At 58.8% G+C, this 13,686-nt stretch overlaps 5 protein-coding genes across 5 annotated transcripts; 2 read left to right on the top strand and 3 right to left on the bottom strand.

Moving 5' to 3' along the window:
* Nucleotides 1-4: 4 nt before the first annotated feature.
* FA10DRAFT_257422 (hypothetical protein) lies at nt 5-2,536 on the bottom strand (the record flags this gene model as incomplete). The annotated part of the gene is made up of 3 exons (XM_025519855.1): nt 5-1,531; nt 1,563-1,725; nt 1,803-2,536. The coding sequence occupies 3 exons, from the start codon at nt 2,534-2,536 to the stop codon at nt 5-7; spliced, it is 2,424 nt and encodes an 807-aa protein (XP_025380243.1).
* A 637-nt stretch (nt 2,537-3,173) lies between these two features.
* FA10DRAFT_263753 (hypothetical protein) lies at nt 3,174-5,949 on the top strand. The gene is made up of 4 exons (XM_025520358.1): nt 3,174-3,635; nt 3,759-4,271; nt 4,352-4,521; nt 4,587-5,949. Exons 1-4 carry the CDS (start codon nt 3,386-3,388, stop codon nt 5,772-5,774), a joined length of 2,121 nt encoding a protein of 706 aa, XP_025380242.1. The 5' UTR covers nt 3,174-3,385; the 3' UTR covers nt 5,775-5,949.
* On the bottom strand, nt 5,945-8,530 carry FA10DRAFT_263752 (class II aaRS and biotin synthetase). Its single transcript, XM_025520357.1, has 4 exons — nt 7,077-8,530; nt 6,570-7,012; nt 6,281-6,509; nt 5,945-6,215 (listed from the first exon to the last, which is right to left on the bottom strand). The coding sequence occupies exons 1-4, from the start codon at nt 8,513-8,515 to the stop codon at nt 5,987-5,989; spliced, it is 2,340 nt and encodes a 779-aa protein (XP_025380241.1). The 5' UTR covers nt 8,516-8,530; the 3' UTR covers nt 5,945-5,986.
* A 110-nt stretch (nt 8,531-8,640) lies between these two features.
* On the top strand, nt 8,641-10,207 carry FA10DRAFT_263751 (putative tryptophan--tRNA ligase). Its single transcript, XM_025520356.1, has 2 exons — nt 8,641-9,907; nt 9,985-10,207. Exons 1-2 carry the CDS (start codon nt 8,684-8,686, stop codon nt 10,126-10,128), a joined length of 1,368 nt encoding a protein of 455 aa, XP_025380240.1. The 5' UTR covers nt 8,641-8,683; the 3' UTR covers nt 10,129-10,207.
* FA10DRAFT_236351 (SAICAR synthase-like protein) lies at nt 10,128-12,068 on the bottom strand. The gene has a single exon (XM_025519070.1). The coding sequence runs from the start codon at nt 11,632-11,634 to the stop codon at nt 10,408-10,410; it is 1,227 nt and encodes a 408-aa protein (XP_025380239.1). The 5' UTR covers nt 11,635-12,068; the 3' UTR covers nt 10,128-10,407.
* Between the last annotated feature and the right edge of the window lie 1,618 nt (nt 12,069-13,686).

Raw genomic sequence — 13,686 nt, 5'->3', positions numbered from 1 at the left:
TCGGTCAAGTAGCCGTCGCATTCGTCGCAATAGTAGCAGAAGCAGAGTCTTGAAGGACTGCCGTCGAGTCTGTCGACGAGTCCATATTCCACGCTCGGTTGGCCAACGGGCTCGGAACCGGAGGCGCATGCAACGATCTCCTCCTCTCCTTGAGAATCGTTTCCGTAGTCGCTGGTGGTGATTCGCTCCCAGCCGGTGCCATCTTGGGCGCCATGGAGCTCTTCCTTCGTGTTTTTAGGAACACGGCCTGTTTCCCTACCTCGACGAGGTAGTCTTCTTCGTTGACCTTGCGCCCTTCCTCGGCGCATCGCAGCACCCAGTTGACGCCCACGACGAGCGGCTTGGGGTCAGGCTGAGCGCGAAAGTGGTGCAGCGTAGCGGGCTTGCCCGACTTGAAGACAATGTGGCTGAGCCGACGCTCCGAAGCGCGAACCATGACCTTGGCGCCCATCGACCGCAGCATCTCGACCCACGTCGACGACGCGTCATCGCCGTCCTGCTCACGCACATCGACGAGGATGACAAGACCGCGCAGGAAGCGCCGAGAGGACGAATGTCTCGTCTGACCGGGGCCGGTACTGGAAGCGTCTCCGCGAGATGCCCGGATGGCGGATGGGATCATGCCGCCTCGGCCGCTGGCGACGAGACTCTCGTCCGACTCGCCGCTTGCTGTAGTCAAAGAATCATCGGGACACTTTGTCGATGGGACGTAGGTGTAGAGGGAAGATCTTCTTCTCGTCTTCTTCTCCTCCTTCTTTCTCTGTCGATTCTCCTCGTCGACATCAGCCGCCGTAGGCTCCTGTGGAACCTGTTCATCCGATGGGGTACGCGAGACGGTGCTGCGATGGGTCTCAGCCAGAGGCACGCGAGGCGCTCGGTTCCCCGTGAGGCCTCGGTCAGGCAAAGCGCTAGGGTCTTTGGGTCGAGATAGGACGTTCATGGCAGAAGACTCGGCAGTAGGATGGGCAGCTCTTGCACCCTTCGCCTGCGCAGCCCTGACGCGGTCGAGAAAGGACACAGCGGACCCGTGTCGGTGTTCCTCAGCATCGTCGTCGGAAGACCTCTGCCTCCTTTGCTCCTTCATCTCCTTGCTCGGAGAGAGGCTCCTGATCTTCCTCGGGCTCACTTCTGGGCTCTTGGACGGGCTTCTTCTGTGACCCACAGCAGCCAAGGCAGCGGCTGAGATGGCCCTCTCGCCCTGTTCCATGGCTCGCTGCTCCTTGATCTTGGCACTGCGGTTCTTCAGGCGAGCGAGTGTCGCCTCGAGCGAGGCGAGCGCATGGGTGGTCTCTTCGGACAACGCCGGTGGTGACGCCGTAGGAGCCTCATCCGACTTGGCTGCCGGAGCAGCCCTTGCTGATACGTTCTGCTGCGACTCCTGCTCCTCGCGAGCTTCACAAAGGAACGTGGACCGTCTCTCTGGTGCCTGCATCGATCCCGATGGACTTGTGATGGACTTGTTCTCGTCGTGTGACACTGCCTCCGCTCCCTCATCGTCCTCTTCTGAGTCCGAAATCTGGAAATGCCCTCTCTGAGCCTTTCCGGGAGTCGTCCGAGTGTACAGTGGAGAGCGTCGCACACCAGATGCGGATGTTGGCAACGACACAGGCTGCCTCGAGGGAAGCGCTCTTGACAGAAGGGCATGAGACGACGGCGTTGCTCCTTTGGAGCTTGGAGTAGCACCTCGTGAGGTAGGCGCCCTTTGACTCGTCGCCCCCGTACTGACTACAGGCCGCAGTGTTTGAGTTTTCTGAAGAGATGGCGTTCGAACAGTGCCGCTTTCCGGAGGTCTACCAACGTACGCACTCATTCCACTGCGCTCAACTTCGCGTGCCTTGGATAGTTGAGTGGGCGGCGGCATCATGCGCGCTTTTGTCGGCGAGGTAGGCCTCCTCTCGGGTGCGATTTTCCGCAATGGAGCAGATTTCTCTGGCGGCAACATACTCCTTGTCGGAGATACTCGTCTCCGTTCTGTAAAGCTGAAAGGTCTGGGTACCGTCACTATAGACCTCGTCGGGCTGGGAGCCCGTGCAGTTGAGCCTTCCTTGACGGGGCTTTTCGCCCTCTCCGTCCTGGAAGTGGATGTTTGGACAGTCTTTCTTGCACTTGGTCTCGGATCGAGACCTGTCACGTTACGTTCGAGAGTCCTCTCGTCCGTCTGCCTACCCTTGTGAGTGAGCATGTCGCTTCCTGCTTGCGTCGCCCTCTCCACTCGACGCTCCACTGCCTGAATGCCCGCCTCTACAAGCCCACTAGGCGAAGGCGAAAGGCGAGTGAGATACTCATCAGAGCCATGATCATAGTAGCCCTCCTCTTCTTGACATCTCTCTCCTTGGTTGTGTTCGTTTTGAGGCCGCTCCCTTTGCGCTTCTCTGTCCTCGGTCGGCAAAGCTCTGATTTCTAGGCCCATGACCCGCTTCGATGGCGACTGGCGCGTCGACCACACTGGTTTTTCGTACTCGAGCCCGCCGTTTCGCCTAGACATGGCCCTCGTCTGCCTCGAGGGCGATGCCGAGACGTCGACGTTGGTCGTCATCGTCGTCGCCCTGCCGCTTTTCCTTTTCCACGCCGATCCATGAAAATCCCTCCAGGCCCGCGGTGGGTGAAAACAACACTCGCGAAGCGCCAAAGGCGCGTCTCGCTCTCGAGAGACCAACACTAAAAAAGCAACACCTCACGTGCGTGCGAAGGTGCACTTTCGGCCGGAAAAAATTTCAGACGCGTGGAGAGGAGGGAGCCTGCAGCTATAAAGAAGGGGGAAAAAGCCGGCCCAGGGCGGCGTTTGAGTTTCAGTCATGACGATGATGATGGTGATGGCGGGAGGGACAAGAGTGGCTTTGCAGATAGTTTAATTGGGCTGGCATGTCACGGATGCACTCATGGATGGATTGCAAATCCTCCCCAGGGTGGATGGCTGCGGTGTGCCGCTGAAATTGGCTTACACAACACTTTGTAACCTTTGCCCGGCGTCGTCTCGGAGGGCGAAACTTAAAAGTAATGCCATGCCCTCATTCCTGCGCCGACTCTTTGTCATGCTGTTCCGACGTCTGAAGCGCCATTTGTCAAAGCTGTAATGGGTTGATGATCGCTCTGTGAACAATAAGAAAGGGGGGCTTTTGGAGCGGGAGTGACAAATTCCGGTCCGACCCTTGCCCCTTCGGAATCTGGCAAAATTTCGCTTCGAGGCCCACGGCCGACAGGTATCTAGCAGTAGTGCAGCGCGCGTGGCCTTTGCCATCCACAAAGATTCGAGGATCGAGGAAGCCAGAGCGGGGGTGGTCAGCCGAGCGAAGGGAGCCATCCACATCGTTGGTCGTTCACAGTCCGAAGCCCAGCAAGCAAAGCCCATCCACCTTTGCTGCTTTAGTCCCAGCATATGTCGAGCATGTCCTCGACGCCATCCGCCGGCGCGCCTGCCCCTCCTGCAGCCTCTGCTGCCGCCGCGGCAGCCCTTCCCTATAGCAATGGCGGGCGACTACGGCGCGTCGACACACTGGACCTCAAGGCCAAGCTCGCCGCAGCCCTAGGTGCCAATGGGAGACGATATTGGACCGCATTCATGGACTTTGTCTCGGCAAGAATCAGTCGGGTCGAGTTTGAAGAAGAGGCACAGATCTGCCTCAAGCCACAGCACAGTGAGTATACATCCAGGCCAGGCTGCGGATGGCGGATGGACTGGCTAGCATCCACGGATGAGCTTGCCGGTGGATGCAATGGAGCAATGGTCGCTGACAGAGAGCACCTACGCCCTCCGGCAGTACACCTTCACAACCAGTTCATCCTTGGCATCCTTTACAACGCATCCGCCGATGTCCCAGGCCCCTCCTCCCCCAAGTCAGGCTCCTCTGGGCTCCGATCCAAGCGAGAGGGTCGGGGGACCATCGTGGGCCTCACCGGTGAAATACTTTCGGACTCATCCGACGCCGAAGACGACCTCGACGGCAGCATGCAGCTGCTGCAACCGCCGCGAAAGCGCTTGCGGGCACTGGCCGCAGGCCTCTCGAAGCGGGATCGAGCAAGGGTCAAGAGCATTGCAAAGGCAGCAACTTCCTCGAGAGCTCTGGCCAGCGGTGGATCAGCCTCGCTGGGCTGGGCCGGTGCGGGTGCAGACATGCTGGAGAAGAAGCGAAAGGAAGAGGACAAGAGGCGAACCATGGAAGAAAAGAGGAAGGTAAAGGAGGTATACACCGAGATCGGCGCAAGAGACTGGAGAGAAGAGCTTGTGCAAAGTGCAAGGAGGATGGTGGATGTACACAACCGCTTGTCGCTCTGTGAGTACCTCCTCCGCCTCATAGCGGCGGTGGTGGTAGTCCCCCCGGTTGTGCATCGGGCTTACTCAGGATCACCGCAGCCACGCAACAAGCTGTTGCCAGAGGCCAGGCGATGCCGTTGTGCGTCGAGTCCAAAGAACTTCCCAGCCGAGAGGCTCTGCAGGACATAATGACTGTCCAAGCAGTCGACATTGGCCTTCCCGCAGGCGTACAACCACAGGCAGCAGCACTGCTCCTGGCTGCTCTCCAGGTATGTTGGGATGGGAGCACTGTTCGTGTCCACGGCGAAGCTCATGGGTTATGTCGATGATGCAGTGCCATCTGCAAAACGTGACGGCGAGCATCATCGCAAAGATACGAGCCAATCGGCAGACGGGCATCCGCTCCTCAGGACCACGGCGGCCCGCCTCGGAATGGCCCATGCCCTCGAAGGCCACCGAAGCGCTCCAGAAGCTTCTCGTGGCCAGCGATGGCTCCTCCTTCGAACACTCGCCCTTGGCTCCCCAAGACGATTCTGGTCACAGCCTCATGATCGACAGCGGTAGCGCCACGTCATCCTCGAGGGCTTCACCCGTCCGCGCTCTTCGAACGATGGCGTCCGACTTGTCGAGCACAAACAGCTCATCGGCTAACCTCGGCATCCCCGGCAGCGGCAATCAGACCAATGGTGGACGGTCGCTGGCCGACGAGAGTATGATATCGTTCGTCTCGACGGCGCCCACGAGCCTTTATCCCGGTTCCACTTCCTCGAGCAGTGAAAATGACCGCGAGATGTTCTCCCAGCCCAATGGGCGATCAAACGACATCGAGAACAACGTTCACGAGGAAGACCAGCGCGCATACAAAGAGCTCTCCGAAGAGGGCAACAATTCCATCACCCTGCGAGATCTCTCTTTCCTCCTCGATGTCGCTCCCCACACGGTCGTCGAGCCGTTGGGTCTCGGCACTCAATCACGCCTCCTTGCGCCTGATTGGAACACTGCGGACGAGAATGCTCAACGAGCTGATGAATCGTCCTACGAAGGCGTCCTCGCTCGAGAAGCTCGCTCGGCGGCCACGTCCAAAGTGTCGGATGCCCAAGGCAGCGCGGCACCGTACCTGGCTTCCAACAGGGGTCAGTACGTCATCGATCAGCTTGCGCCCGTTCGCATCCTTGATCGGCAAGCCTTGGCCGAGACGCAGGCGAGCGAGGTGGCCAATCGAAGCAGACGGAGGACGAAGGGTGGTCTCACTCTATCAACAACTTCCGCGGAAAAGCCTGCGTCCGCCGCTGCCGCTGCCGCCGCCGCTGCTGCTGCTTCTGCCGCTCCGAGCTCGGCAACGACAGGTGACGAGGCGGGCGATGAAAACTCGGCGCTGGTCAAGAATCCGTTCAAACGAGAAGGCTCAAACAACCAGTCTGCCTCATCGGCCGGAAGCTACCATCACCACCACCGCGGTACCGATCCGCACCTGTACGACGTCGTTGATCCGGTCGCCCTCCTCGGCTCCCTCGTCAATTGACAATTATCCTAATGACGCAATTGCCTTCTTTCTCACCCTATCTCTTCTATTATCTTACCTTGTACCACTTTCACCCTGTATCTCTTCGCTCTTGCTTGTGTCTACTACCTTACTTACAGAGTACTCTATCTTGAAACGCACAAATGTGTCCCAGGCAGGACAAAGAAGCTGTTGCAATAAGCATTGTTGCAGTTAAAAATTCACAGCAAGCGTCACTCCTTCTTTCTGATGAGGTTCTGGAGCATATCGAAGCTATTGCCATCTGGCTGCAGATCAATAAAGTCTCCCCCTGTCTTGGCCTTTCCTCCCCATGCGCCCGGACTGTCGGCGAAGACTTGCGTCTCGAGAGGAACAGCACGCAGCGTGCCGTGGTCTGTTGAGATGCCCACGATGCGAACCGGTGTCGGGGGATTCGTGTCTTGCAGCGTCGTCATTTGATCACTTGTGAGCATGTTCAGTGTCAGCTTGGGTATTCTCCACCTTGCTCGGAGATATCGTTGACTCACGAGTGAAGCCAGACGTCGCGGTAGCTCTGCACGAAGGGCTCAAAGTGACCACCGGCAGCCACAAAAACGTTCCAGAGCTTTTCAAAGGTTGCAAGAATTGCGCCTGCGAGTTTTTCTTGTGAGATGACCGGAAGCTTCTGTTGGGAGGGCGCGAGCGAGGCGTTGTGCGTCGCAATCAGATCCGAGAGGGATGTTGTCGGGCGAGGATTCAGGCAATTGATCCCGCAGCCTGTGAATCTGTCTCAGCTACGTGTGAAAATTTGTTGTGGTAGAAGCCAGGCGAACTCACCAACGACGAGCGCCAATTCTTTCCCTGCGAACTGCGAGTTGACGAGGACGCCCGCCATCTTCGCGTATCTCCTCCCCAGATACTCAAAGGTGCCTTTTCTCCCCTCTTGACCTGGGCCATCCTGCTCCTCTGTGGCAGAGCCGACATCTGCATAGACGTCGTTGGGCCACTTGATCCTCATTCGCCTTCCTACTGCCTCGTACTCCGGCCCCAGAGCGCCTCGGACAGCTTCAACGATAGAGAGACCGGCGAGGTACTGCACAAAGACCACTCCTCCGATCCCGCTGCGATAAAGCTTCGAGGGGTCGATGTGCAGCAGGGTCGAGAATTGGAGGCATCCCAGGGGCGAGATCCAGGCATTCTTGCCGCGGCCACGTCCCGAAACTTGGTGAGTAGCAAAAGATGTGAGACCGTTCGGGAGATGCGTGATCAGCTTGTAGTTTCTGCGAAGAACAAGAGAGAAATCAGCTGTGAGTAGCAGGAGGATGACCCGGGAATGCGACTGACTTGTCCAGCATTGTTTGGGTGCTTGTCACGACCTGGCCGTAGAGAATCGCATCGCACAAGGTCGAGTCGCTGCCCTCTTCTTCTCCCCATCTGGGCGCAGCTATTGTCCTTTGCTTGCTCGGTTCGGCTTCTGCGACTCTCATTCTTGAGTCCGTCAAGAAGCTGAAGAAATCCTCGGTAAGGAAATGTGGGGTGAGACCCTTGTCGATGCCCACACCGTTCTCCAGGCAAATAATGTATTTGGGCACCTTGTCTCGATCGACATCCATCAGTGGTGCTGCGTCTACACCTGCCCTCGCTTCGTCCGACGACGGTGCCACAACAGGAGCCATGAAGCTCGAGTAGTCGGCATTCTCGAGCGCCTGGAAGAGGGTTTCCGCTGAGGAGGCAGAGGTAAAGTGAATCGTATCATTCGAGTCGGAGACTGTCAGTTGAACAAGACGAGCGTCGACATTGTCGAGCACCGCCGCTCGTCCATCTTTGCTGCTAATTTTCTCCAAGACTTTCAACATTTCGCCAACTTTCTGCTTGCTGGAGCCAGCCAGAACGATTGGTGATAATTTGGGCGGGCCGGCCTCTGCCTCGCTGCCATCTTTCTGAAGCGGAACCGCAGGTGGCCGCTTGACGACGAGACCCAATCTCTCGAGATGACTCGCAAACACGTCCAGCCTCTTCCTCTCCATCTCTTCGTATGCCCCTCGTTCGTCCATAGGCACGTCACCCTCGCCGTCGGTGTCGCTGTTGATCGGTCCATCGATCGGAAATTCCGGGTGGACGCCATAGAGCAATGCTCTCCCCTCCCCCTTGTGACAGAGAATAGCAGCTGCTTGATCCTCGTAGCCTTCTCTGATTCCCGCCTCGGCACTGTACTTGGCGAGGATCTCTACATCGGCGCCAGACTTGTCAGCATCAATGAATGCGCCTCCACCATTGTAGTGGCACTTCCACTGGTCGTTTGCCCCAAGCCCGACGTCGACGAGCCGGGCTCCCTTGTCGCTCTCGTACACAAAGCCAGGGTAGACGGTGCCTCGTTTCGTTCCGGGATAAAATTGCAGAGCCGGTCTCGGACCAACCACTTCAAACGTCGGATCCCCACGTTCGAATTCGCAGTACGAAGAGGCGTAGTAGGCACCCGCGCAGATCCCAAGGTATGATCCGCCGACCTCCTCAACATAATGTCTTAGCGCTGCGTCCGCTCGTGAGGGCTTCGAGTGGGCAGAGGAGGAGTGCGAGCGGGAGAGGTGGTCGACGTAAGGCAGGTCTCGGCCGCCCGGAAGGACAAAGAGGGCGCACGTCGATGTCCAAGGGTCTGTCGCGAGCGAGCCCGCAGAGATGCACTGCACATCGTACGTCGGCAGCAGTCTTCTCAGTGTTCGCAGTGTGTGCGTGAGCGCCGATGAAGAGACGCCCGGGCCGGAGTAAACGAGGACGTTGGACATGATGATGATGATGATCGTCGTTGGAGCAAGAAGATCCTCCTCCTTCGCACGGACATTAGGAACCACGTGGAGCGCGAGAAGGATGCTCTTTCTTTTGGATCTCGTCTGACTCCAAAAGTTTAGAGCTTCGATTAGACAGTCATAGAGACGATATCGCTATCGACAAGGATGGCCGAGGAGATCACAAGAGCGATGGCGGCATCGACCGTACAGGGATCTTCGTCGGCACCAGATGGCGCTCAGCCAGTATCGGCAGAGGCGACCGTCGCCGCACAGGGTGCTTCGGCGCAGAGGGTGACTCCCTGGGACGTGGAAGGTGCGACGGTCGACGGCGTCCAGGTGGCCATCGACTACGACAAGCTTATCCAAGAATTTGGAACTCGGCACATTGATCCTGCGCTGTTGGAGCGCTTCGAAAAGGTGACCGGCTGGAGGCCGCACCCTCTGCTCCGGCGCGGCACCTTCTTCTCGCACCGGGATCTCGACTACATCCTGACTCGTTATGAGCAGAAGAAGCCCTTCTACCTCTACACCGGCAGAGGACCGAGCTCGGACAGCATGCATCTTGGCCATCTCGTACCTTTCCTTTTCACCAAGTGGCTGCAGGACGTGTTTGATGTGCCGCTCGTCGTCCAACTGACCGACGATGAGAAGTTCCTCTTCAAGCCTGCGCTCAAGCTCGAACAGGTGCACAAGTTCGCCTTTGAGAACGCGCGCGACATCATTGCATGCGGCTTCAACCTCGAAAAGACATTCATCTTTTCCGACCTCGACTATGTCGGCGGCGCCTTCTACCACAACATTGTCCGCATCGCACGCACCATCACCACCTCGCAGTCCAAGGGCACCTTTGGCTTCAACGACAGCGACAACGTCGGCAAGCTCCACTTTGTCGCCGTCCAGGCCGCCCCCTCCTTTTCCAACTCCTTTCCCCAGATCTTTGGCAGCCGGTCCGACGTGCCGTGCCTGATCCCCTGCGCAATCGACCAGGACCCGTACTTTCGCCAGACGAGAGACGTGGCCAACAAGCTCAAGTACCCCAAGCCGTCGCTGATCCACGCCAAGTTCTTCCCGGCGCTCCAGGGCCCGCAGACGAAGATGTCGGCGTCCAACGAGACGTCGAGCATCTTTATGAACGACACGGCCAATACAATTAAGAAAAAGATCAACAAGTACGCATTCAGCGGGGGTAAAGAGACGCTCGAGGAGCACAGACGGCTGGGCGGCGACCCAGACGTCGATGTCGCCTACCAGTACCTCCTCTTCTTTGTCGATGACGACGAGGAGATGGACAAGCTCGCAAAGGCATACAGGGCCGGCGAGGTGCTGAGCGGCGAAATGAAGCAAAAGTGCATCACGGTGCTCCAAAAGGTCGTCCAAGGCTTCCAAGAGGTCCGTACCCCTGCATTCTCTTGCTCGCAATTTCTCCCACTCCAGGTGCTGACTATTGCAATGCCTTTTTCGAACAGCGCAAGGCAAAGGTCTCGGACGACGTCGTGCGCCAATTCATGGACAAGGACCGGAAAATCGACCCGTCACCGCCCGAGCCAGGCTCGACGGCGAGCAAGCAGCACGAAGCAGCAGGCCGACAGACGACGGTGGACACCGTGTAGTATGGAGCACTTAAAATTCTCTATCATGTGCAATTACATTGTCTCAATCAACGAAGCGAAGCAAGGAAACAGAGGATCCTTGATGTGGTGTGAATGAAGGAGATGGTGGTGGTGGTGGAGAAGAGAGTGACCGCGGTGAGTGCACAGACGTGGAGATGTGGGCCAAAAGGAGTGTGTTGCGAGCAAGTGGTAAAAATGATAACTGGAACGATAGGAGAATGTAATGCTGTAGGAAAAGGTATTGGTAATGAAGGGGGAGGGAAAGATTGAGAGAAGGTTCTACTCCATCCTGGGGCGCTGACTCTTGTCGGCACCACGGATGACGGAGAACAAAAAGTTGCAGAAGCGCTTGCCGTAGGGCACCGGGTGGATGGCCGAGATCATTGTCGAGTTGTTGGTGAGGCTCTTCCAATAGTGCTCGCCACGCTTGACGCCGTTGTAGAGAGTGAGGGTGTCGATGATGCCAAAGTAGTAGACCCAGTCGGTGGCCTCGTTGTTTTCGTTGGTGGAACGGAAGCCGCCTTCGTCTTGGTAAAAGACAAAGTGGTGCCGGTCCGACGTCTCGCGTTCGGGCAGGCGAGCAGTGGCAGTGGAGCCGAGCGCCTTTGGGTCCGAGCGACGGACGGCAGCACGCAGCGCAAAGGCATCCTTCTCGGTGCCTCGCTTGCCCGTCGTCGGCTCCCGCTTCAAGGCACCGGCGTTTGTCTCGGGCTGGACAACCTGCAGAGCATCTTGGCGGAGATTCTCCTTGTTGCCGCGCTTCATGTCGTGGAGGCCAATGAGCAGGCTGTAGTCCATGATGTTGAGCTTCTGGAGCAGCTCGACGTCGCTCCGGATCTGCGCTTCGAACATGGCCCGCTTCTCCGGACCCAGCTCCAGCTCACGCCCCCGCTTGATCCAGTTGAGATCCTTGAGCACAGCGCCCTTCTTCTGCGCCGCCTTCTCCTCGGGGTATTCTCGTCCAACGGCGGAACCCTTGAGGTCGTACGTCTCGTGGATGTCGCGGTGCGGTGGGAAGAGATTGTTCATAATGACGAAATGGATCTTTTTGCCCCGGGGCAGCTTGACTCGGTGCAGGCCGTAGAAGCGGGAGAGGAGCGTGTGGGGATTGGCCTTGACGTGCTCGTGGTAGTCCTTGAGGATGCTGCGCAGGAACTTGTGCTCGCCGTGGCGGATCGTCTTGATGATGAAGCGGTAGTCGCGCGAAAAGTAGAAGAAGGAGCCGCTCTTGCCCGGCGAGCCCAACTCCGAGAGAATGTATTTTGCAGTCAAAGACAGGAGGTAGTCGGCCGGGTCGAGGTGGAAGTACTCTCGCAGCTCGCGAAAGACCCAGGGGGCATAGTCCTTGAACTTGAAGTCGTACTTTGCCGATGGCGTCAGCTCGTTTCCGACAATGTCAAAGGTGAACTTGTGCTTGGCCGTGTAGTCGAGGTCCGTGAGCGGTCGCCTGATCTTGGCCTGACAACGGCTGACGCCGATGCGAATGCCGGTCAGCATGTTGTACATGAGCACGTAGTTGCTGTGCCCCTCGCCAATGACGTTGCCGATGAGCGCCGCGCGGGGCTCTTCGTCCTTTTCCTTGCCCTTGCTCTTTGCCCTGCTCAGCGCCACGCCGCCCAGCTGCACGCCTCCGTTGCCGACGCGGTCTTCAGCCTCGAGCCCCTCGTTGCGCTCCCTGGCCTGCTTTTCCCTGAGCTGCTTGCTCTGGCGCTCGCGGCGAATCTGCTCGGCCTGCTTGGCAATGAGCTCATCGAAGCCAGGGTCGTCGGTGCGCAGCGGGGCAGCGAGAGTCGAGTCTGCACCGAGGGGAGCCTGCAGCTGCGCACCACCCGCACCGTTGTCGGCGTAGAAGGAGTTGGGCGGGCCGGACTCGCGGTCTCGGCTGCTGCGCCGGCTCGGCTGTGTGCCCACGCTGCTGCCCCGTGACCCTGGCCGGCGCGACATGGAGGAGCCCGTGGTGTTGCGTCGCGCCGGGGCGGGCAGCCGCACGGCGGCTGTGCCGAGACCCGACGAGGCCGAACCAGAGGGCGAGGGCCGCCGCTGGAGCGCGACCGACGACGTCGAGTCCATTGCCGAGAGGGGATGGAGGAGCGAAGCCGGCTCGGCGACAAACGACTGGCCAGCTTGGCGCGGCGGCGAGCGCTCCAGGGCGGCATCGTGGGTGGCCGAGGCAGACAGCTGCTTCTCGCCCGTGCCTGAAGCCACCAGCGCTGCCTGCTTCGCCTCGTCGTCGTCGGACCCGTCCGCACTGGCGGCCGTCTGGTACGAGGTGCTCGCCGTCGACGAGGCCGACGGTTCTCTCCGAAACTTGGGTGGAGCCCACCTAGGAGCAGGCGCAACAGCAGCAGCAGCAGCAGCAGCGGCCGACGTCGAGGTGGCCGCCGTGTCGAGCTGCGTCTGTGCCCGCCTTGGCGCAAGGAGCGGTCTTCCGTTCCCATTGACGGGCGGCACCACCTTTGTTGGCTCGTTCCGCGTCGTCGACATCTGCTGAAAGAAGGGACTCGTGTCGCCATTTGCCAGACCGTTTCGGAACTCGGGCTCCAGGGGCGGCGACGGAGGCAGCTCGCCGACGATGGTGGGATGTCTGCCGGCACCGGCGCCCGCGAGCGAGGAAGTGTTGTTCTGCTCCTGTTGGTGCTGCTGCTGCAGCTCCTTTTCTCGTTGCTGCTGCTGTTGCCCCTCGGCCTCCTGGCCCCCCACTTGGCGCTGCTGCTGTTGCTGCTGCTGCTGTTGCTGTTGTTGTTGTTGCTGTTGGAGTTTGCCGAGTTCGGTCATCTCGGGCGGCGGTGACCCACGGTCGCCTAACCGGGTCCGTCTGCTGACAATCTCCGGAAGATGGAGGCTCCTCCATCCATGACCGCCGCCACCACTGTTACTGCTGCTGCTCGTGTTCGTCGTCGTGGCTGTTGGCGTAGAACTACCGCGCATACCATCACGCCCCTCTTCTCGCTGCTTCTCGTCTATCGCAGCCTCGGACTTCCCCTTTGCCCGCGACGACGAGGAGCCGCCGCCGCTGGTGGTGGTTTTGTGGGGCAGCGCAACGATGGGCGAGGCATAGGGCGCCGAGTGCGAGAGGTTGAGGTCGTAGACCTCGCCCGTCGTCTCCTCATTGACCCTCACGATGTGGTGCTCCTCGTCCTGGATCGCATTCCGGATCGACGCCAGCGGATCATGGTGCAGCGCCGATGATGTGCCCGTCAACATGTCCTTCTCTGCTGCTCGTCGTCGGTCGCTGCTCGTTCAGAGAGGGAGGGAGGGGGAGGAACCGATCAAGCACAGTTGTTTTCAAGTCGTCCAGAGCAGAGAGGCGAGAGAGAGAGACACAAAGCGACGAGAGAGAGAGAGACACAAAGCGACGAGAGAGAGAGAGAGAGCGGGCTGCTAATAACCATCAAAAGAATACAAAATAATACAGAGGGACGCAAAAGTTCAAACTTCATGACGGGGGGGGTGGCTCTTCGTGTTGGCGAAACTTTCAAATGCGGGTCCCTCATTTTCAACTGATCGCGTGGTCTTCGACAGCTTCAGAATAGCCCAAATTTAGCGTATTTCCCAGCT

The sequence above is a fragment of the Acaromyces ingoldii genome (genome assembly GCF_003144295.1).
Source record: "Acaromyces ingoldii strain MCA 4198 unplaced genomic scaffold FA10scaffold_1, whole genome shotgun sequence".
NCBI lineage: Eukaryota > Fungi > Basidiomycota > Exobasidiomycetes > Exobasidiales > Cryptobasidiaceae > Acaromyces > Acaromyces ingoldii.
The sequence above is the reverse complement of the archived record's forward strand: the minus strand, read 5'-3'. Positions and strand labels throughout refer to the sequence as shown.

Coding starts and splice junctions, on each gene's coding strand:
- FA10DRAFT_263751 (XM_025520356.1), top strand. CDS start 8,684: ATGGCCGAGGAGATCACAAGAGCGATGGCGGCATCGACCGTACAGGGA. Junction 9,908..9,984: donor TCGTCCAAGGCTTCCAAGAG/GTCCGTACCCCT, acceptor TTTTTCGAACAG/CGCAAGGCAAAGGTCTCGGA.
- FA10DRAFT_263753 (XM_025520358.1), top strand. CDS start 3,386: ATGTCCTCGACGCCATCCGCCGGCGCGCCTGCCCCTCCTGCAGCCTCT. Junction 3,636..3,758: donor CTGCCTCAAGCCACAGCACA/GTGAGTATACAT, acceptor GCCCTCCGGCAG/TACACCTTCACAACCAGTTC. Junction 4,522..4,586: donor TGCTCCTGGCTGCTCTCCAG/GTATGTTGGGAT, acceptor TCGATGATGCAG/TGCCATCTGCAAAACGTGAC.
- FA10DRAFT_263752 (XM_025520357.1), bottom strand. CDS start 8,515: ATGTCCAACGTCCTCGTTTACTCCGGCCCGGGCGTCTCTTCATCGGCG. Junction 7,013..7,076: donor ACCCAAACAATGCTGGACAA/GTCAGTCGCATT, acceptor TGTTCTTCGCAG/AAACTACAAGCTGATCACGC. Junction 6,216..6,280: donor CGCGACGTCTGGCTTCACTC/GTGAGTCAACGA, acceptor CATGCTCACAAG/TGATCAAATGACGACGCTGC.
- FA10DRAFT_236351 (XM_025519070.1), bottom strand. CDS start 11,634: ATGTACAACATGCTGACCGGCATTCGCATCGGCGTCAGCCGTTGTCAG.